Source organism: Rutilus rutilus (genome assembly GCF_951802725.1).
Source record: "Rutilus rutilus genome assembly, chromosome: 7".
NCBI lineage: Eukaryota > Metazoa > Chordata > Actinopteri > Cypriniformes > Leuciscidae > Rutilus > Rutilus rutilus.
This window is the reverse complement of record NC_140221.1, coordinates 20,528,324-20,546,515: the sequence shown is the minus strand read 5'-3', so window position 1 is coordinate 20,546,515 and position 18,192 is coordinate 20,528,324. Positions and strand designations below refer to the sequence as shown.

Here is an 18,192-nt window from a genome sequence, read left to right as displayed (position 1 = left end):
GTGTATTCTAAGTTCTCCCTACGGGTAGGCGCTGTGTTACATATTCCACCTGGGATATTCCACCCAGTGTACCTTGGTATTCTTGCGTTAAACCTAGCCCTTTGTCCGTGCTAGTCTCATGACAGGGAGTTCAGACTTGTGCAGGGCACTGGAAGACAGCCGCTGTGACGTGATTGAATTGGGACCCCCATTCGTCAGTCAATGACGTAACTCGGAGTGACTGAACGAAAGGGAACGTCTCGGTTACATATGTAACCCTCGTTCCCTGAGGAGGGAACGGAGATCTTGCGTCCCCCTGCCACAACCATTGTACCACTGGAACAGCCGGGAGTTCAGTCTTGGCTCCTCAGCATAACATAATGCGAGATTGCCGCGCTGCTCCTTTTATACCCACGCGGTGGGGCGGAGTTGCGCTATGCAAATTCCGCAGACCCATGGCATTGTTTTGCCATTGGCTCGTTTTGTGAGAACTCGAAGGTGATAGGCTTCTACGCGAAACTCCCATTCGTCAGTCACTGATGTAACGTGTACGTTCCCTCCTCAGGGGAGGAGTTCTGTTTTCCATAAAAATGTGAGCATTAAGGCATTGCATTTTTATGCTTTGTGAACTGAATAGCATTGAAAAGCTAGTTTTGAATGTCAGTGTTTTTTGTTTTGTTTTTGTTTTTCTTGTTTTCTTTGAGGCTCTATCTATGGAAGCCCTGAACCGCAACGTAAAAAAAAAAAATCCCCCCCAAAAATGAAAAGATGAAATATTTTGAGATTAAAGTTAAAATATTTAGAGAATAAAGTCTTCCGTAGAAGTTGCGTGACCTTGCCGTTATTTCACATTGCCACACAGGCATTCATGCGTGTGCGTGTGTGTGTGTGTGTGTGTGTGTGTGTGTGTGTGTGTGTGTGTGTGTGTGTGAACTGGATCTACACAAAATAATAGCTTTTTACTTTTATCTTGGCTTTCAACAAAAGGAAAATCTACAGGTCTACCAACATGGCATTAGGCTATAGGACGTTATAAAATAAACTGCGCCGGAATAGACTTTAGCCTATACAGGCGAAAACACTTTTCAGACTGGATCAAGATATCCAGCTTTATGAACGAATGAATGCATGAATGAGGCATTTATAAAACGCTTTCATATGTCTACTGTAGGCCTGCACTTAAAAGCGCTTTACAATCATTTCAGGGAATCTCTCCTCAACCACCACCAGTGGTGATTATATTTGAGAAAATCACGGGATCCGGCCAAATGATTGGATACAGAATGATGCACTTAAAATGTATCCAGAACGTATGGTGAAGAGGGAGACAGTGCGGTTACTGTTAAGTGTTCTTGACCCAGATAGTGTTGCCTATTAAAGACGAGCACGAAAACACGTCAAAAACACTGCCACATAAAGTTTCGACCAGATTGTGAACCTACTCCGGCGGAGTCTGCTCGTCTATAGGCAACGCCATGGTAATGCATGTTGGTAGATTGGCACCTGTCGATTTTTCTTTTTGTTGAAAGCCCATATAAAAGTAAAAAGCTACTATTTTGTGTAGATCCATGTCCGAGGCAGTTCGACTTCACAAGCGCATTTCTTTACACAGACACACACACACAAAATTCAGAATTGGAAACACGCCCTCTGCGCCAGTGGACGCGCGCCGTTATGAATGCACACACACGCAACTTCTACAGAAGACTGTATTGTGGTAATGTTTCGACTTTATTCTCGAAATGTGTTTCGACTTTATTCTCGAAATGTTTCGACTTTATTCTCGAAATGTTTCGACTTTATTCTCGAAATGTTTCGACTTTAATCTCGAAATGTTTCGACTTTAATCTCGAAATACTAGAATTGTTTTTTTTTTGATGGATTTTTTTTTTTTACCGTTGCGTTTCAGGGCTTCCGTACCTATCTTAATTAAGGTTTCTTTTTCTTTTTCTTTTTTTTTTAACTGTAACAGTACTGGCTTCACATAGCCTTTAGCCCATAGCTCATAGACTGTACACAGAGTTAAAAGAGGGAAAGACAAAATTATTTATTGGCCCTTTTTATTCATTCTATTCATTTTGAGAAGCCAATGCAGACAGCAATTATCACATTGTAATGCACATAATTGAATGAACTGAATTGAAGTCGCTTTTATTCTAAGAATATTCCCCTTCTTGAAAGTGCTTCTTGAAAGTACTAGGACTTTAAATATTACTCCTTGGTAGTTGAACTTTTAATTAAACCTATTAACCTTATTTTAATTACCATGATGATACAGAAAGTAGTTCAATGCCTATCTTTATTGCCCCAGTTAACCTTACAAAGGTAATGTTTCTGTTTCAATAATACTTTCCTTTAGGGGTGCTTAATAGCTAATTGATACACATTTCAGTTATCCATATATTTAGCTTAACTGATTACAATATTTAAATTCCTTTGCATGCCAAAATGCTAAATCTTAGCAATTTCCATCAAACAGAAGTGTTACGGGAAGATTCCGGAAATCTTTTGTTCACCAGTCTATATATATATATAAATATATTGGCTAAACTGATACACTGCAGCCAGTTATGTAATATACATATGATATACATGTATACATATATGTATTATACATACTAACCAACAATAATGTACAAAAAAATAATGATAAAAATGTATATGGTGCCTTAGATTTGTAATTAAGATAAAAAGCATTTAATTGCATGATAATTGAATATATCAGTGAAAAGTAATGCATAATATGTGAGTTCCCATCAGTACCATCCTTGCTTGCTCTGATTAGTTTTATGATTAACACCTTTAGCATTTATTCTGACCTATTCAGATTGGTCTATTTTTCAGTCATCAAATGACCTGGGAAAATATCCTTTTTTTATTTAAAGGCATAATTCACACAAAACAAAAAACTGATTTAAAAAAAAAAGTGACATTTTTTTTGTGAAAATCACAAGTGGAAAAGCGTAATTTCCAAGCTGAATGGTGACCATGATTTTCAGATTTTGTAAATAACCTTTATTTAAATTTATTATTCACACAAATCTCTGCGATGGCTTGTAATATAGCACACTAGTTTATGAACTAGAATGAACTACTGTATGAAGCTTTTATTGTGTTGTTTATTTTATTTTTTATATTTTTCCTGAACTTACAGCTTCTGGTTACCATTCATTTTTGTTGTATAGAGGAGCAAAACCTTTTTTAATTCCACAGAAGAAATGTCCATGCTTGGGGGAATTATCCTTTTTAAAGTTAACATTTTGTTGATATTCAGCCCTTTTTTTCCTCTGCCAAAAATAAACACAATTTTATCACACCAAACATATAGGAAATCAAAGGTCAATTTTGACTTCATTGCATCAAACCTTTTTTCACAAGTGACATTTGATGACTGGTAGCAATGGTGATTTTCCTGACGTGCACATCAAAACATCTGTTTTGATGGCTGATGCAATAGCTTAAATTAACAGATCTTTCAGTTTGATTCAGATCCTTCTGTTAACCTCTTATCCCTGAACTTATGAAGAGTTGTAATTAATCTCTGAATGCAGCTATCAAAAACCAAGCAACAGGACATTACATTCTCAATGGCAAAGGAGAAGATGCGAGATCTCGGCGCTTCATTGAAATAGGAGTGGAGTGGGACTACCTCATCGAGGATGATGTCGAGACTCTCCACACTGATGGTCCACTACATGATGCAATTGTTGTTCTGGTAAATAAACTTTCCGTAATCTAATTTGAAGCTTAATGTGATATGATTATTAACAGTTATTATTTATCAAATCTCAAAATTAATATCCATTTTAATACTGTACATTCTAATGTTGTGATGCCTTAAATTTACCTGTAGCATTTAAAATGATTGATTTTAGTTTCTGTATTTAAAAAAAAAAAATTACTTAGACAAGACAATATAAATTTAGTACATTTAAAACATTTAAAAAGTATTATTTTATTATGAGCCATTTTATTATCATTTTAATATCGGCCATAAAAAAATCCTTATTGGCCACAATATATATTATCGGGGCATCCAATAATTGCAATATATATATATATATATATATATATATATATATATATATTTTTTTTTTTATGTAAGCATCTCCTTTTCCAGCCCATTCTCACTCCCAATATATCAAAAACTAAAGCATAGTCAAGCGCCTTGCATGGCCCTAAAGGTACCCCTATAAGCTAGGAATGTCTTGGTTACTGTCGTAACCCTCGTTCCCTGATGGGGGATATGGAGATGTTTTGTCGAAAGACTGACAAATGGGGTGTCACTTGGGAGCCCCAATCATCTTTGAGTTTTAGAAAAACGGCCAATGGAATTGGTGAGTGGAATTTGCATGCCCAGCCACTCCCCCATACATATGGGTATATAAGATGGCACTCACTGAGATTTATGCTTCGGAGCCGAGACAGGATCCCGGCCATTCAGCAGGGTTGGACATCCCACGTGGCAGGATGGACATCATAACATCTCCGTTCCCTCCCTCAGTGAACGAGAGTTACGAGATGTTCCCCATCTGTCAGTCACTTTCAACGTTATGGCGAAAAACTGACAAATGGGGTCTTATGGAAAGTGCCACAACCTCTGAACTGTTTCAAGTGTTGGAGATGCAGATGCTGGCAAGCTGAACGTGCCATTTTAGCAACTGTTCTCGTAAAGTCGTAAACTACCCAGCGCCCCAAGTAAGCCCAAAATCTTAGTCCTCCATGCCTACGGGGTGGAAGGGACAGAGCTTACCATGGAGACAGTCGTAGCTGCTGTTCTTAGATATGATACATCACAGGAAGAGTGCTTCGGCTCTCTTCCTATTTTCTTTTACAGTCATGACCAGAGTTGTTAACACTGGGGAAGCAAACCTATTCAAGGTGGAGAGGGATGCTACAGAGGCATATCCAAGCAAAACACCTGTATGCAGACTCTGTTATTTATACATATGCTCCCTCCATAGTACAGGCAGTACAAGAGCTTCAGATTGTATTTAATTCATTACAAACTGCTCTGTTAAGTTTAAAATTTATTTTGAATGCATAGAAAAATACGTTTAAAAAAAGAAAAAGCTCACTCACAGATGTTTTATGATGCTAGCATTTTCACGTCCGATGATAAATCCATTGAAAGGGTGTCCTCATACAAGTAAAACAGCTGTAATACGCTGCCAGAGGGGAAGTCGCTCATAGAAGACTTGATGAGCGCTTTCTCACTGGCCATAATCCACCAGCTCCCGGTGGTTGAGAAGGCATGGAAGAACGCATACTCCTCTCGCATTCACCGTTTCTGACATTACAATTATGCGAATGTGAAGGGAATGCGAGAGCACGAGTACGTGTCGATGCCCCCCACTGAAGAGACATTTGCGAGCTATCTTTCAAATGGGGGAGACATTGACACTGAGAGCTCCAGCCCTGCCATCTAGTATTCGGCCTTCGTTTTAAATTCCATTTAAAAATCTTTCATTACCAGAGATAAAAATAAAATAAAATAAACATTTTTCAGTTTAAGGGGATATTAAAGTAGCACAGGTAGTAGGCTAAGCTTCCCTGTGGGTCTAGGGTTGTGGCTAGGCTTCCTATCATCACAGAGAGTTTTCTTCGGAGGCCTCTGCTCTCTAGAGCGTTGACAGAGTGATTATGAGTTTATTAGTCCCATAATGTTGTTGTAGGTTTCCTCTCATGCGAGAGTCATCATGCTGAGGCCTCCGTCCGTTAGAGCTTCATGCAAACAGCTTTGTCTTTTTGCAAGTAGAGTTGAGAAGAGGTCACTCTCTCTCTTAGCCCTTTAGAACCTGAAGCTAAAATAGGTGTTTTTCACATATTTAGTTTTTTTTACTGTACAATTCTAAAACAATGTGCTATCTTCATGTGCATGGTGTCATCTTTTTCAGGAAAAAAATAGGCTTTCAACAAATTACAGTTATTGGTCATTACTGTGTGTGGTGAGTTTGTAAATAGAATTTAAATAGACAACAACAAAAAAACAACGAAAAATACATTTACTGATTCCTCTTTAGAAAAAACAGAAAAAGACACTAATACTTTATAAGTTGAAAAATTACCTATAATACATATATACAAGTCTTTTTTGTGACACTGGATTGCACAGTTTTCATTTAGGAAAAAAAATGTTCATACACGCACACATATACAACTGCATGCATATACATAGGCACACCACACATACACATGTACACACCACATGCAAAGATGCATGAAAGAGTAACGGCCATCCGCCTCCCAAGTTTCATCAAAAATCATCCCAATCCCCTTTTCTGCTGTCTACCACTTCATTCGCCATGTATTTGTTAATCTCTTTTATTATTTTATGCAATCCAAAACACTCTAACCTTCCATGCTTTGTATCTCTCTGTTCAAATCCTTCCTTCCCGCTCTGCCAGAAAGCTGCTGTCATTTGCTGACGGAAAGGCGTATATTGCCGAAAAGCGCATGCTGTCTACTGTCAGGGGCAATTTGAATGGTTTAGATAGTGCAAACGGTTGAAGAGTTACGGTAAAATGGATACAGCTTGCTGGTATGTGTCAGCAACGACACAGCCGGTTTAAAAGGGTTAAAAACAGAGAGCTGTTCGAAGCCCCTCACTCTCTAGGCTAGCGGGATATATATCTAAACTTTTCTTCCATGTGAAACCATTGTGCAAGACCACATTGGTGGGAGTGTGGCAGCCCTCCTCCTCTGTTAGAGTCTTTCTGCTGAGGCCTCCGCTCCCCATAGCCCTGTGGCAGCGCTATGTGTCTTCGAGTAGAGTAAAAATCTGTGGTCAGGGTCACTCTGGTGAGAGTGCACATAGAGCTTAACGACATGCTTACTGAACATTTAACATGCTCAGGTTGAGCTAATGTTACTCCTCTCGTTAGAGAGTTATTCTGTGAGAATGTTGCTCCCTGGAGTCCCCTAAGAAATATTTATACAAATATTTGCGCTTTTGTGAGTAGTTGGCCCTCTAAGACCCGGGCCTCCTAGACAGTAAGCGCCTCAGCTGTTAGTAAGTGTATAAACTCCTAACATCTGTGTGTTAGTAGCTCCCTAGGACTCTGAGTTCAGCATCATGTGGAGAGGCTCGGCAGGAGCTTTCATGATGTTGTTTTCAAGAAACGTAGATAGTACACCCCTCGGTTTAACCCTTTTGCACGTACTATCACACCGGTGTGATCAGTCTAGGCTGGTCCCTGGAGCATACGATCACACCGGTGTGATTAAAACGGTCAGTGCATCACGTGATCAACTGCTATATTCAAATGTGCACGAAATGAATTCACGTGTTGTAAATCCAACAGATCCGATTCTCTGAACTGCGGCACAAACTAACATGGCGGCGCCCATCGCGCATGCAGTTCAACTAATGCGATCGCTATAAAGGTGTTTAAACAACAAAACACTTCCACTTGCATATATTTGACAATCGGAATATCAGATATTTCATGTCATAGCTAACAAATTAGTGAATATTTTTAATAAAAAAGGAAAAATGACATAAAAGCAGATAATCCTTCATTCAGCGCTGTTGTTGCTGCGGTGTGTCATGTGACAAGCAATGACACGTCACCATGGAAACCATAAAGTGACACGTTCTAAATAACAGTCCCCTTGAAAAACTCATGCTGACGGGTCAGCCAGAATATTTTAAACTTACGTGTGAAAGGGTTAAGGGTGTTTTTACAGAGTGCTCCGTTTCACAGATAGTCACCGGGTAAGCCTAAATACTCTCCTTGTTTGAAAGGGTCATTATGCAGAGTACTTCACCTCTGGTTGAGTCATAGCAGGCCTTCACAGGGTTTTGAGCCTCTTTAGTTCCAGCAGGCAGGACGTGTTAAGGTGACCGGCTTCCAGTGTAAAGCCTCCCTCAAACGACCAGGCTGCCCCAGATATAGACTTCAGTACTCAACTTAATTTAGGGTCGTTATGCCGAGTGCATCGCCTGTGGTCACATAAAAAAAATAAAGAAATAAAAAGAGAGAGATATGGGTGTGGTAGGCTCCCTCTCATCTGTGAGTTGTCATGATGAGGCCTCCATCCTCCAAAGTTCCATGCAAATAGAGTTATCTTTGCATCAGGAATTGGCCCCTCTCTCTTTATATCAGAGAGTTGTTTTTAGGCCCTTCACTTCTTAGCTCTGTGTTGTGCATATCTGAGCTTAGCTGTGTTTTACATAACACTAGAACTCTCTGGTGTGAATATGGCAGGCCTTATTTTCCTTAAATAGAGTCATCCTGCTGAGACCTCCATACAAACAGCTTTTCAGGTAGAATTAGAGAAGTGGTCTCTCTCTCTCTCTCTCTCTCTCTCTCTCTCTCTCTCTCTCTCTCTCTCTCTGTCACTGAGAGTGGTTCTTAGCTCGGTGATATTTGAGCCCAGCTGTCCTCAAACATGTGACGTGCCGTCTCACTGGCTCATTCGGACCATCAGGCTCAGCTATGCGATTCAGTTTGCCCGGCGTCCCCCCAAGTTTCGGGCCATCAACTCCACTACAGTGAGAGCAGCTGATGCCCATGTCTTGTGGGCGGAGATCGCAGTCCTATTGGCAAAGGACGGCAAAGTACCGGTAATTCGGTACACACAGAAATGTGACGATACCAGAATTTCTGTAGTACCGAGTACCGGGTATATTCGGTACCCACTAAGAGGCAGCTGCTTTCAGTCGCTTCCGTGTTTATCTAAGCGCGGGGCTCCAGACTAACTTTTTTACTAGGAGCACTGTAGCCGATATATATACCACGATATATATATAGTGTCTGTGTATATTAAACCGCAAAAAGACTATTTAAATATTAACCCTGCATGTGCTGCTGGTCTCTGTGTAAATGAATGGCACAGACGCGCGGTTTCATTTACCTCACACACACACACACACACACACACACTGAAGCATGAGTGACGCTCGCGCTGTTTTCAGTCTCTGCTGCCTCACGATATGATGACATGATGAAATTCATCTCCAGAGCCGCTCTGAGAGTCACTTCATGAGCATTTTACCGTTTCATTTGAGAAAAACTATCGTCATATCATACACACACAGAAACTCAAAGGTCTTCACAGCAAACCCATCAAAATAAAAGTTCGGTTGACGATAGGTTGTAGAAAAAAATGGACATAAATAAATAAATTAGGCTACTGTACAGTAGATTTAGCTACGTCTCCATGTATTAAAAATACTACTACTACTAATAATAATAATGTGTGCATAAAAGGTTGCTTATTTTTCACTTGATTTTTTTATAAGCAATATTTACATTTAAACAGCATGTAGCCTTCAATCCTTATATGTATTATTTACTTATGATTACCATCATAAATAATAGTAATTGAATTGAATTTAATATTTTTTTCAAATAAAATAGGAAAAATAGTTCCAACAGATTTTGCTGTGGTACCGAAAGTGGTACCGAGAACTGTAAAATTGTAATGGTATCGGTACCGACTACTGGAATTTTGGTATCGTGACATCCCTAGACAGCGCACCTCACCGAGGAACGAGCTCAGTCGGTGCTGAACTGCTTGAACACGTTCAAAGGCAGGACGGCAGTCCCACTGAAATATTTTCAGAGGCTCCTGGGGCATATGGCAGCAGCAGCGGTAACTCCACTCGTGCTGCTCCATATGAGACCGCTTCAGCACTGGCTTCGCGGCCGAGTCCCGAGATTGGCGTGGCATCACGGCACTCACCAAGAGAATATCTCATTTTACTAAATGCAGAGAGAAAACAGTGCTACTGCAGTAAGATGTGATGGCACTGAGTGTGTCACTGATTATTGAATACAATTAAATGAGGAAAGTCTTGTAAAAATAGAGACTGAGTTTATAGAGACTGAATTTATGAACCTTCTGGAATTATCTTTAGTCATCTAAGCTGATGAAATTGATATAGAAGATTAGATTTGTGTTACATTTCAATTCCTGACTAGCCTGGGTTTCCCCATGCTGCCTTGCGCGCAGCACGATTTTATTCACGCTGCTAGGCAGCCTGGACTAGCCTGGTAATACCAAACTCTGCTACTTCGCTTTGCTTCGTAGACAGAGTCTGGCATGGCATAATTGAAAAGCGTTTTCTTTCTCGCGGGGAGGCGCTTGTCTGAAGTTTAAAATCATTGGTTCCCGTAAGCCAATCACATAACGTTTGGTTATGGCGTGTGTTATGCGCATGCTCAGCCGCATCTAACTTCCACTGTAAACACATGTAGTATGATGCGAAAACAAAACCATCGAGCGAAATACCGGAGTGAACATGGCTGTGAACGACTTTTGCAGATTATGTGAAGTAAATCTACGCATCCACGGTACAATCAGTGTCTACGTCACGGCTCTCAGCCCGCCCTCTGTTCGTTGATTGGCCGGCTGTTTTCAGGCCGTAGGAAAACGGAAAGCTATTACGCTGTCTCAGACTGAGTACAGAAGCGAAATGAAATTGAGTGGAATTAAGAAGTCTGACGTAGTCAGGCTAAGCCTGGACACCATGGACCAGATTTTCCCCTCAAAAAGGGAACCAATCACAGAACGGGGAGGGAGCAGCAAGACGATGACGACGTCTATGCGACACACCGAAGCAGTTTATTTATATCTATGGATCCAACATGGCAGCAGACGCAAAGTTACCTTTCGATGCAGCCTTAGATAGTGTTCTAAGTAGTTTAGTCGCTGAACGCCATCGTGTACACATAAATCTCTGACCCATCGTCTTCTTCCTCGTCGAATTTCTGTCGCTCTACATACGTCATCTGGTATAATTGAAACGATTGGCTATGAGCTACGTACAGGCGCATTTGATAGACATTTGTAGCGCCCAATAAACGGCTCTGGGCATTCGTAAACCACGCCTCAAATACGAGAAAATGAACATGTGGTTCCCTCATTGAGACATGGTCTGACGTTAGCCAGGCTAATTCCTGACAGATCTTTGCTTACTAAAGCCTGATGCGCTCTTGCCTCAATTTGTTTATGTTGGTGTCTTAGACTACTTTCAGGAATCATAAAATATTTATTTTGTCATAGGACAAATCTGCCAGTCCTGGATAAGGTGGATCACATTGTCATTGACATTGTCCGAAATATTGGGTTCCAGTTCTTAACTTTCTCTGTTATGATCATACCATAATAATTACCTTCAGTTCTTTTTTTTATTTTTCAATATTAGCTTGCTAACAGGGCTTGCTTAAGTGTGTAGCTTAGATGTATATCATACATCATGTATCGATATTGTATATTGTCTGACATACGTGACATCTGATATAGTACAGTCAGACTTGACTTTTACCTAAGATTTTACTGAATTAAAATCATGCAATCTGACAAGCAAGAACAAGCATCATTCCTGTAGCTGAGATATTAGAGCATGGCACTAGTAACTAGGGGTGTGAACCTACACTGGTCTCACGGTTCGGTTCGATTACGATTATCATGTCATCGATTTAGTTCAATTCGATATCACGATGCACTGCATCCTCAATTTTCAATTTTACTTCACATGTATACAATTTAGTCAATAAAACCAAGCAGTCAGATATATGAACTGAACCTTTAATTTTACCTGCTCAAAGAAAACACGCTTCTTGAATGTATCAAACATCAAACAAAACTCAAGTCTGGGCCCAGAAGACAACAGGAGCATTTAGAACACATAAAAGTAAATACTAAAAGTGATAGCTGCCATTCATCCACGACATGAGACAGTAGCTCTGCCAGGCGTTAACAGCTCGGGGTGAAAAAGGCTGATGTGGTTTCTCAAGTTAGTGGTATTACCCCCTGCATATTTTATTTGTGCGTGACATGATTTACACACAGCGTGTGTATTCTCCAGGTCGTGCTTACCGGGTTGTTCATAAAAGCTGAAATGTGCCCAGATGTAGGCTTTTAAAATAGTTGGAGCATTTTTAATTACTCACACTCGCGTCTCGCCGAGTAGACTCGGTTATGAAGTGATACCGAATCGTCCTGGTCTGCATCGCGATGCATCGTAGAAATGATTAATTTCGACACCCCTACTAGTAACATCAAAGTCATGGGTTTGCATAAAATGTATACCTTAAATGCAATGTTGGCATTGATTTGGATAAAGGCATCTACTAAATCCCTAAATATAAATAATAAATATAAACTCTAAAGGGCAAAAATAAATCGACAAAATGAGTAAAAATAATAGACAATCGATGCCATACACCAGGGGTGTCAAACTCAGTTCCTGGAGGGCCACAGCCTTGCAGAGTTTAGCTTCAACCCTAATTAAACACACCTGATCAGCTAATCAAGTCCTTCAGGCTTACTTGAAAACTGCAGGTGTGTGTGTGTTGAAGCAGGGTTGGACCAAAACTCTGTAGGGCTTTGGCCTTCCAGGAACTGAATTTGACACTTGTGATTTAATGTTAAAAAGGGGCCACTAATATGTGGATGGTAAGATGATGTATAGCAACACAGAACACTTTACAGTCTTATTCCTGGCCAAACTTATAATTTAGCAGTCTCACATTAACTCATGCCACAACACTTCAGCCAACAGTTCTTCTACTTCAGATTTAAAATCCCACTTGAATAGGATCTTTTTTTGTGGCATGACCTACTTTCTGTAAAGCACAAGCTCATGGATAGACACACTGACATTTTCATGTAAAATGTATTACTAAAGTCCATAATACATCAGATATTTAATGACCATAAGTCATATGGGTCCTCAGGTTGCAAAAAAACAACAACAACTGATTATTCTACCACCAAATGTCATTGTTCAAATGAAGTATGTGGTTCTGCTGCAAATTATTTAAATACTGTGATTCCTTTCTTTAATATCCTTCCATTTACACCTGTACAAACTGTTCTCTGCCAGGTGAATTTATGACCACCAGCCAAAAAGTTAAAAGTTGCATACAGAATTTTAGATGTGTTTTTAGCCTTGCGGGCATAGACAAGAACACACAGAATGTTCTCCGTTTGGACATCGTCTGTGGATTTATACAGGCCAGAATAATGAATTTTAGTAATGACATTGTGACATTTACACATAGAGACTTGTTTCTGATCAGTGCGTGATTCATACGAATGCTGTACAGTTAGTATTCCAATTTGCAATGACAAATTGGAATTTATTCAATACAAAATACACTGTTTAATGTCTTCTATCACAACCTAATTCTTAGTTACTACTATGTCAAATTTTGGCAAAATGAATACAGGAAGGGATATCATTTTAATGAGTTCACCACCTTTTTCTCACCATTACAAAATGCAAAAATTACTTCGAATAAGTTTAAAATTGCACATGCTGAATGCTAATCTCTGACTTGCACACTGATTTTTAAATCAGGTTGCAGGCATATTAAGAAAATAAGAATCACTATCAGAATATTAATTTATGAAGTATGCATGAAATTGCTGTTACAACAGAAAACGAATGCAAAAGGAGTCGTCCTTGAAACGACTCCACAAGCGTGTGGAGTTAGGCTGGTCATGCTCGTTTAGTTTTCAAATGTAATTAAACAGATCCTCGAGTAGGCCAACACATTAATCTGCATACTCTTACATATGCATGAACACATGCTATATCCCTGCGTACATAATCAAATGCTTGTAAATATCACTTTGTTTTTCCATCTCCATTAGATTATACCTAAAGACAATGAGACGAGGTCCACACTGATGTATAAATACATCATCCATGAAGATTCTGTGCCCCTTAACAACAATAATGTCATTCAGGAGGACACATATGAATGGGCGCTTAAAAGCTGGTCCCAATGTTCAAGACCTTGTGCTGGAGGTAACTTTCCATTAGTATGATCTTTCAGCTTATTTAGGTTACTCAAATATTTTTCCTGGTGCTACTCTGCCTCTTTCAACAGCCAGTTTCACATTTGGTAATATGCACTTTGTGTTTTGTTTCTTTTTGGATTTAGATTTTTTTTTGTTAAGCACTAGAGACACAAATCCTATGGTTGTTTTGTTGTCAGCAACATTGGATACGTTAAACTTTTATCAAACATACAATTAACCTTATAATTAAAAAAGTAGCTAGTTTTAATTACATCAAATGTCTGATATGAGATCACCCTTAAAATGTTTGGCCTGTCCCACATCAGAAGTCTTGACCTTCTCGACTATATCCAAGAATTAAAATCAGTGTCATACAACATCATAATTTTGACATAACCTATGAATTTATATATAATTCATTAAAAATACTATTAATAATTTGTTTATTCATTTTTAATTAACGAATAATTGTGACACCCAATAAACAGCATTGTGGTTAAGTCTATTGAGGTGTATAAGAGATTTTGTTCTGCCAGGCCAGATTTTTGTTATTGAAGACTGGTTCACTTCATTACACGTCATGTTTCTTTCCGTTCTTTCATTTTATTCACTCTTCAGGATTCCAATACACCAAATATGGGTGTCGTAAAAAAGGTGACAGCAAAATGGTGCACAGAGGCTACTGTGACATTAACAAGAAACCCAAACCTATTCGCAGAATGTGTAACTTACAAGACTGCACTCAACCACAGTAAGTTCAATTTCGATATTTTTTTTAACCCTGCGCACAATAACTGTAGTCCTTATACTTCAACTGAAAGCTAGAATGTCATGAGCGTGTCATGGTACAATATGTGATTTTCATGGCATTTAACTCAATCTAAACTACACTAAGTAATTTACAGGGTGGGCCATTTATATATGGATACACCGTAATAACATGGGAATGGTTGGTGATATTAAAGTCCTGTTTGTGGCACATTAGTATATGTGAGGGGGCAAACTCCTCAAGATGGGTGGTGACCATCACATATACTAATGTGCCACAAACAGGACTTTAATATCACCAACCATTCCCATGTTATTACGGTGTATCCATATAAATGGCCCACCCTGTATATGCACTCATGCTTCACCAGTGTAGCTCGGAGAGCTCAGAGATGGGTTTTGATTGCGTTATATCATAGGGATGTCTTGCTTCATTTGTCAGAGGCTAAAAAGAAATTGCAGAGTGGGATTGTGCATGCATGTTTCATTTCTGGAAATTGACTGCCTCTCAGCCTGTAGTTTTTACTGAATGTGTAGCCTTGACTCATTTTCAACTGAGATGAAAATATTTCTTCCACAAATGTGACCCTGGATCACAAAACCAGTCACATGTCACACGGGTAGATTTGTGGCAATAGCTAACAATACATTGTATGGGTCAAAATTATCGCTTTTTCTTTTATGCCAAAAATCATGAGGATATTAGATATTATGAGTAAAGATCATGTTCCATAAAGATATTTTGTAAATTTCCTAGCAATATATAAAACATTTATTTTTGTGAGTGAATCCAGCATAATCGCGACATAAATGGAGAACTTTAAAGACGATTTTCTCAATGTTTAGATTTGTTGCACCCTCAGATTCCAGATTTTCAAATAGGTGATGTATAAATCTTAATTTCAGAAAATTGACCCATATGACTGGTTTTGTGGTCCAGGGTCACAAATAAGAAATAAATCACAGATAAATCTGCAGCAGCTTTTGTTTTGTTTTTATCGAGCGTGTCCATGACCTACTTTTATGATTAACATAAGGAATGTGCATATAATAATTATTAAGACCCTTCTGTATTCTGCTGAATCAACCTACACATGCTACTGAGTGTACATATCCGCACAAAAAAACATCTTTTTCATTTAAATACATAGTATAGGGTCTACATGCAACATGTTTATTTTAGAATTAGAAGGCATTTCTGAGCATCACAATCCCACTTTCTCTTTACCTATTAGTATTGGCATTTTTTGAGGAAATTCTTTGAGGTTTGAATTGTTCTTAAAGAAAAACTTTTGAAATCTCTCGAGTTGTTAGTGTTTTCTCAAGCAGTCTTTCTGCTTTTATCAGCCATAGTACTTGAATGAAATACCAGTCATGAGAATATATAAATGTTCATTAGAAAGGAGCCATGGCAGCAGATGTTCTTTGTGCTCTGCAGTTTCTGCTGTTCATAACCTTGAAAGTCTTTTCACAAAAGACCCAGCTGTTTAATTAATTTCACCTTTTTTTTTTTTTTTTTTTTATGAGACTTAGTCCGTAAATGGAAATTATATTTTTACCTCAGTCTTACAATTGAATTACACTCTAAAACATGTTGAGTTAATTTTATTTCAGCTTAATAGGTTTATTTATGCTAGTTTGTTTTTACAGGAATACTAGTTTATTTTTTTACCTATACGTAGGTTAATATTTCCAGATTAACTTTAATCTTGTAAAATGTTGTAAAATACACTACACGACCCATGTATTGTGTTTACATGATATGTCCTTTATTTTGGATGAATACAGTTCTAAAAACTTTTTATTCATGTGTACCTAGATTTTAAGTTAGAAGTTTGTGAAACAACCAATGCTGACTGACACGTTTAGCTGACTGGCATCTCATCCCTGTATGTTGTTTTGGGTAAAATAGCACAGTAAAGACATGATTAAATAAAATGTGATTAAATAAAATTATTAAATAAAATACAGACCTTTATTTCAATGAAGAAACACAACTGTGGTATCTACTGAAAAGGTCAGAGCCTGTGATTGAATACTGAAATTAATACCTGCACCTTTTGTTTTGGCCTTTAGAATAAATATTTACATTCATCATGGCATCGTTTATAGGGAAGATAAGATATTTTATTGCCTTACATGATAATTTGATGTTTTCACTGCAGTATTGCAGAATTCCGTTCACAGTGCATCTGGTTACCATGAAAAAAATGTCAGCTTCAAACTGATGGTTTCAGTGCACTGCCATTATAAAGCTCGGAAGCGTCAGGGTGTTTATTAATATAACTCCGATTGTATTCGTCTGAAAGAAGAAGAAAGTCACATATCACATAATGGCTTGAGGGTGAGTAAATCATGGGGTAATTTTCATTTTAAAGTGAACTACTCCTTTAACAAGACAGCTACCCATAACTCAACAAAGCATGATGTCAGCTTCACATTCTCTGTTGAGATTAACCCAGCCACTAACCCACTACCCAACATCGAAAAAAAAAAAAAGACCCAACAGGCTCAACCCAGTGTTTGGGTAGAACAAAATAAAAACAACTTTGTTAAGGTGTACAGTAGATAAATGTCTTACTGTTTGATTTATATATACATTTATATTTTCCCATCCATCCCAGTCATTTGATCAATGGTTTCATGTGCACAAAATATTAATGGCTTTGACTTATATGATGTAATTTACTTTCTTTCCTTCCTTGTTTTACTGTATAACTGAAAAATGCATGGTACACACATTTTTTAAAAAGAGACTGGGACAGTTAGTTTGCTGGTTTTGATGACACAAAATGGTGAATGCATGACTCACGAATAGTACATTAATTAGGTTATGCAGAAATTATTTAATATAGCCCCTATAATTATTTAATATAGCCCCATGCATAAATTATTTATGCTATTTAATATAGCATAAATTAGCCCCTAACGTGTAATAATTGTTCAGTCTCCCACGTCACATTGTACGCTTCCTGCTGAGAGGAAAGCAACATAATTGTAATTCAGCCTTAGACTTTCTCAAAGATTATCCTCCTAAAGTGGCACAAGAAAGAAAACGAATCGCAGATCGAGGCATGATGATTCATTTATATATCTTAATACTTTCGAAATTGAATGCAGTTAGCATAAATGGTTTCCTTAAAGGGGTCGTATAATGGTACATGCACTTTTACAAGTTGATTGTACTGAAATGTGTGTTGGCAGTGCCTGTACACAACATCATAAAATGATAAAAATCCATCCAGTGTTTTTTTTTTAAATCTCCTTATATGTTTTCCCCTGTCTCAAATCAAGCCGTTTGATCTTGTGACGTCACAAGATCGGACGCCCCTCCCACGATTGTTGATTGACAGCAGCGTTTCAACACAGACCCGCCCTCACTCGTGAGCGAGCTGTCAATCATAGTCCGCGTGAACATTGTTGATACGCTGGAGCAGAATGGCGTCTAAGCGATTGTGGTGTTCTGTTCTTGGGTGCAGTAAGGAACACAGCAGTCATTTTGATGTTCCTAAATCCGAACCGCTGAAGACGCAGTGGCTGAGTTTTGTTTTCGAAGGGAATATTCCCCACGATCAACATCAATGCTTTCATGTTTGCGCGAATCATTTCACACACCAGACTGCTTTACAAACGAGGTCAGTATAAAGCTGGTTTTGCTAAGAAGCTGCTCCTGAAAAAAGGATC

General features: G+C 38.5%; 1 protein-coding gene across 1 annotated transcript in view; it reads left to right on the top strand.

Annotated features, from left to right (window-relative positions):
• The window catches only part of adamts3 (ADAM metallopeptidase with thrombospondin type 1 motif, 3), a 139,440-nt gene that overhangs the window by 111,496 nt on the left and 9,752 nt on the right, over positions 1 to 18,192 (top strand). Inside the window, exons 17-19 of the mRNA XM_084415226.1 lie at positions 3,531 to 3,694; positions 13,591 to 13,747; positions 14,359 to 14,491. Coding sequence (XP_084271352.1) covers positions 3,531 to 3,694; positions 13,591 to 13,747; positions 14,359 to 14,491 — 454 coding nt within the window. The remainder of the gene's footprint in view (positions 1 to 3,530; positions 3,695 to 13,590; positions 13,748 to 14,358; positions 14,492 to 18,192) is intronic.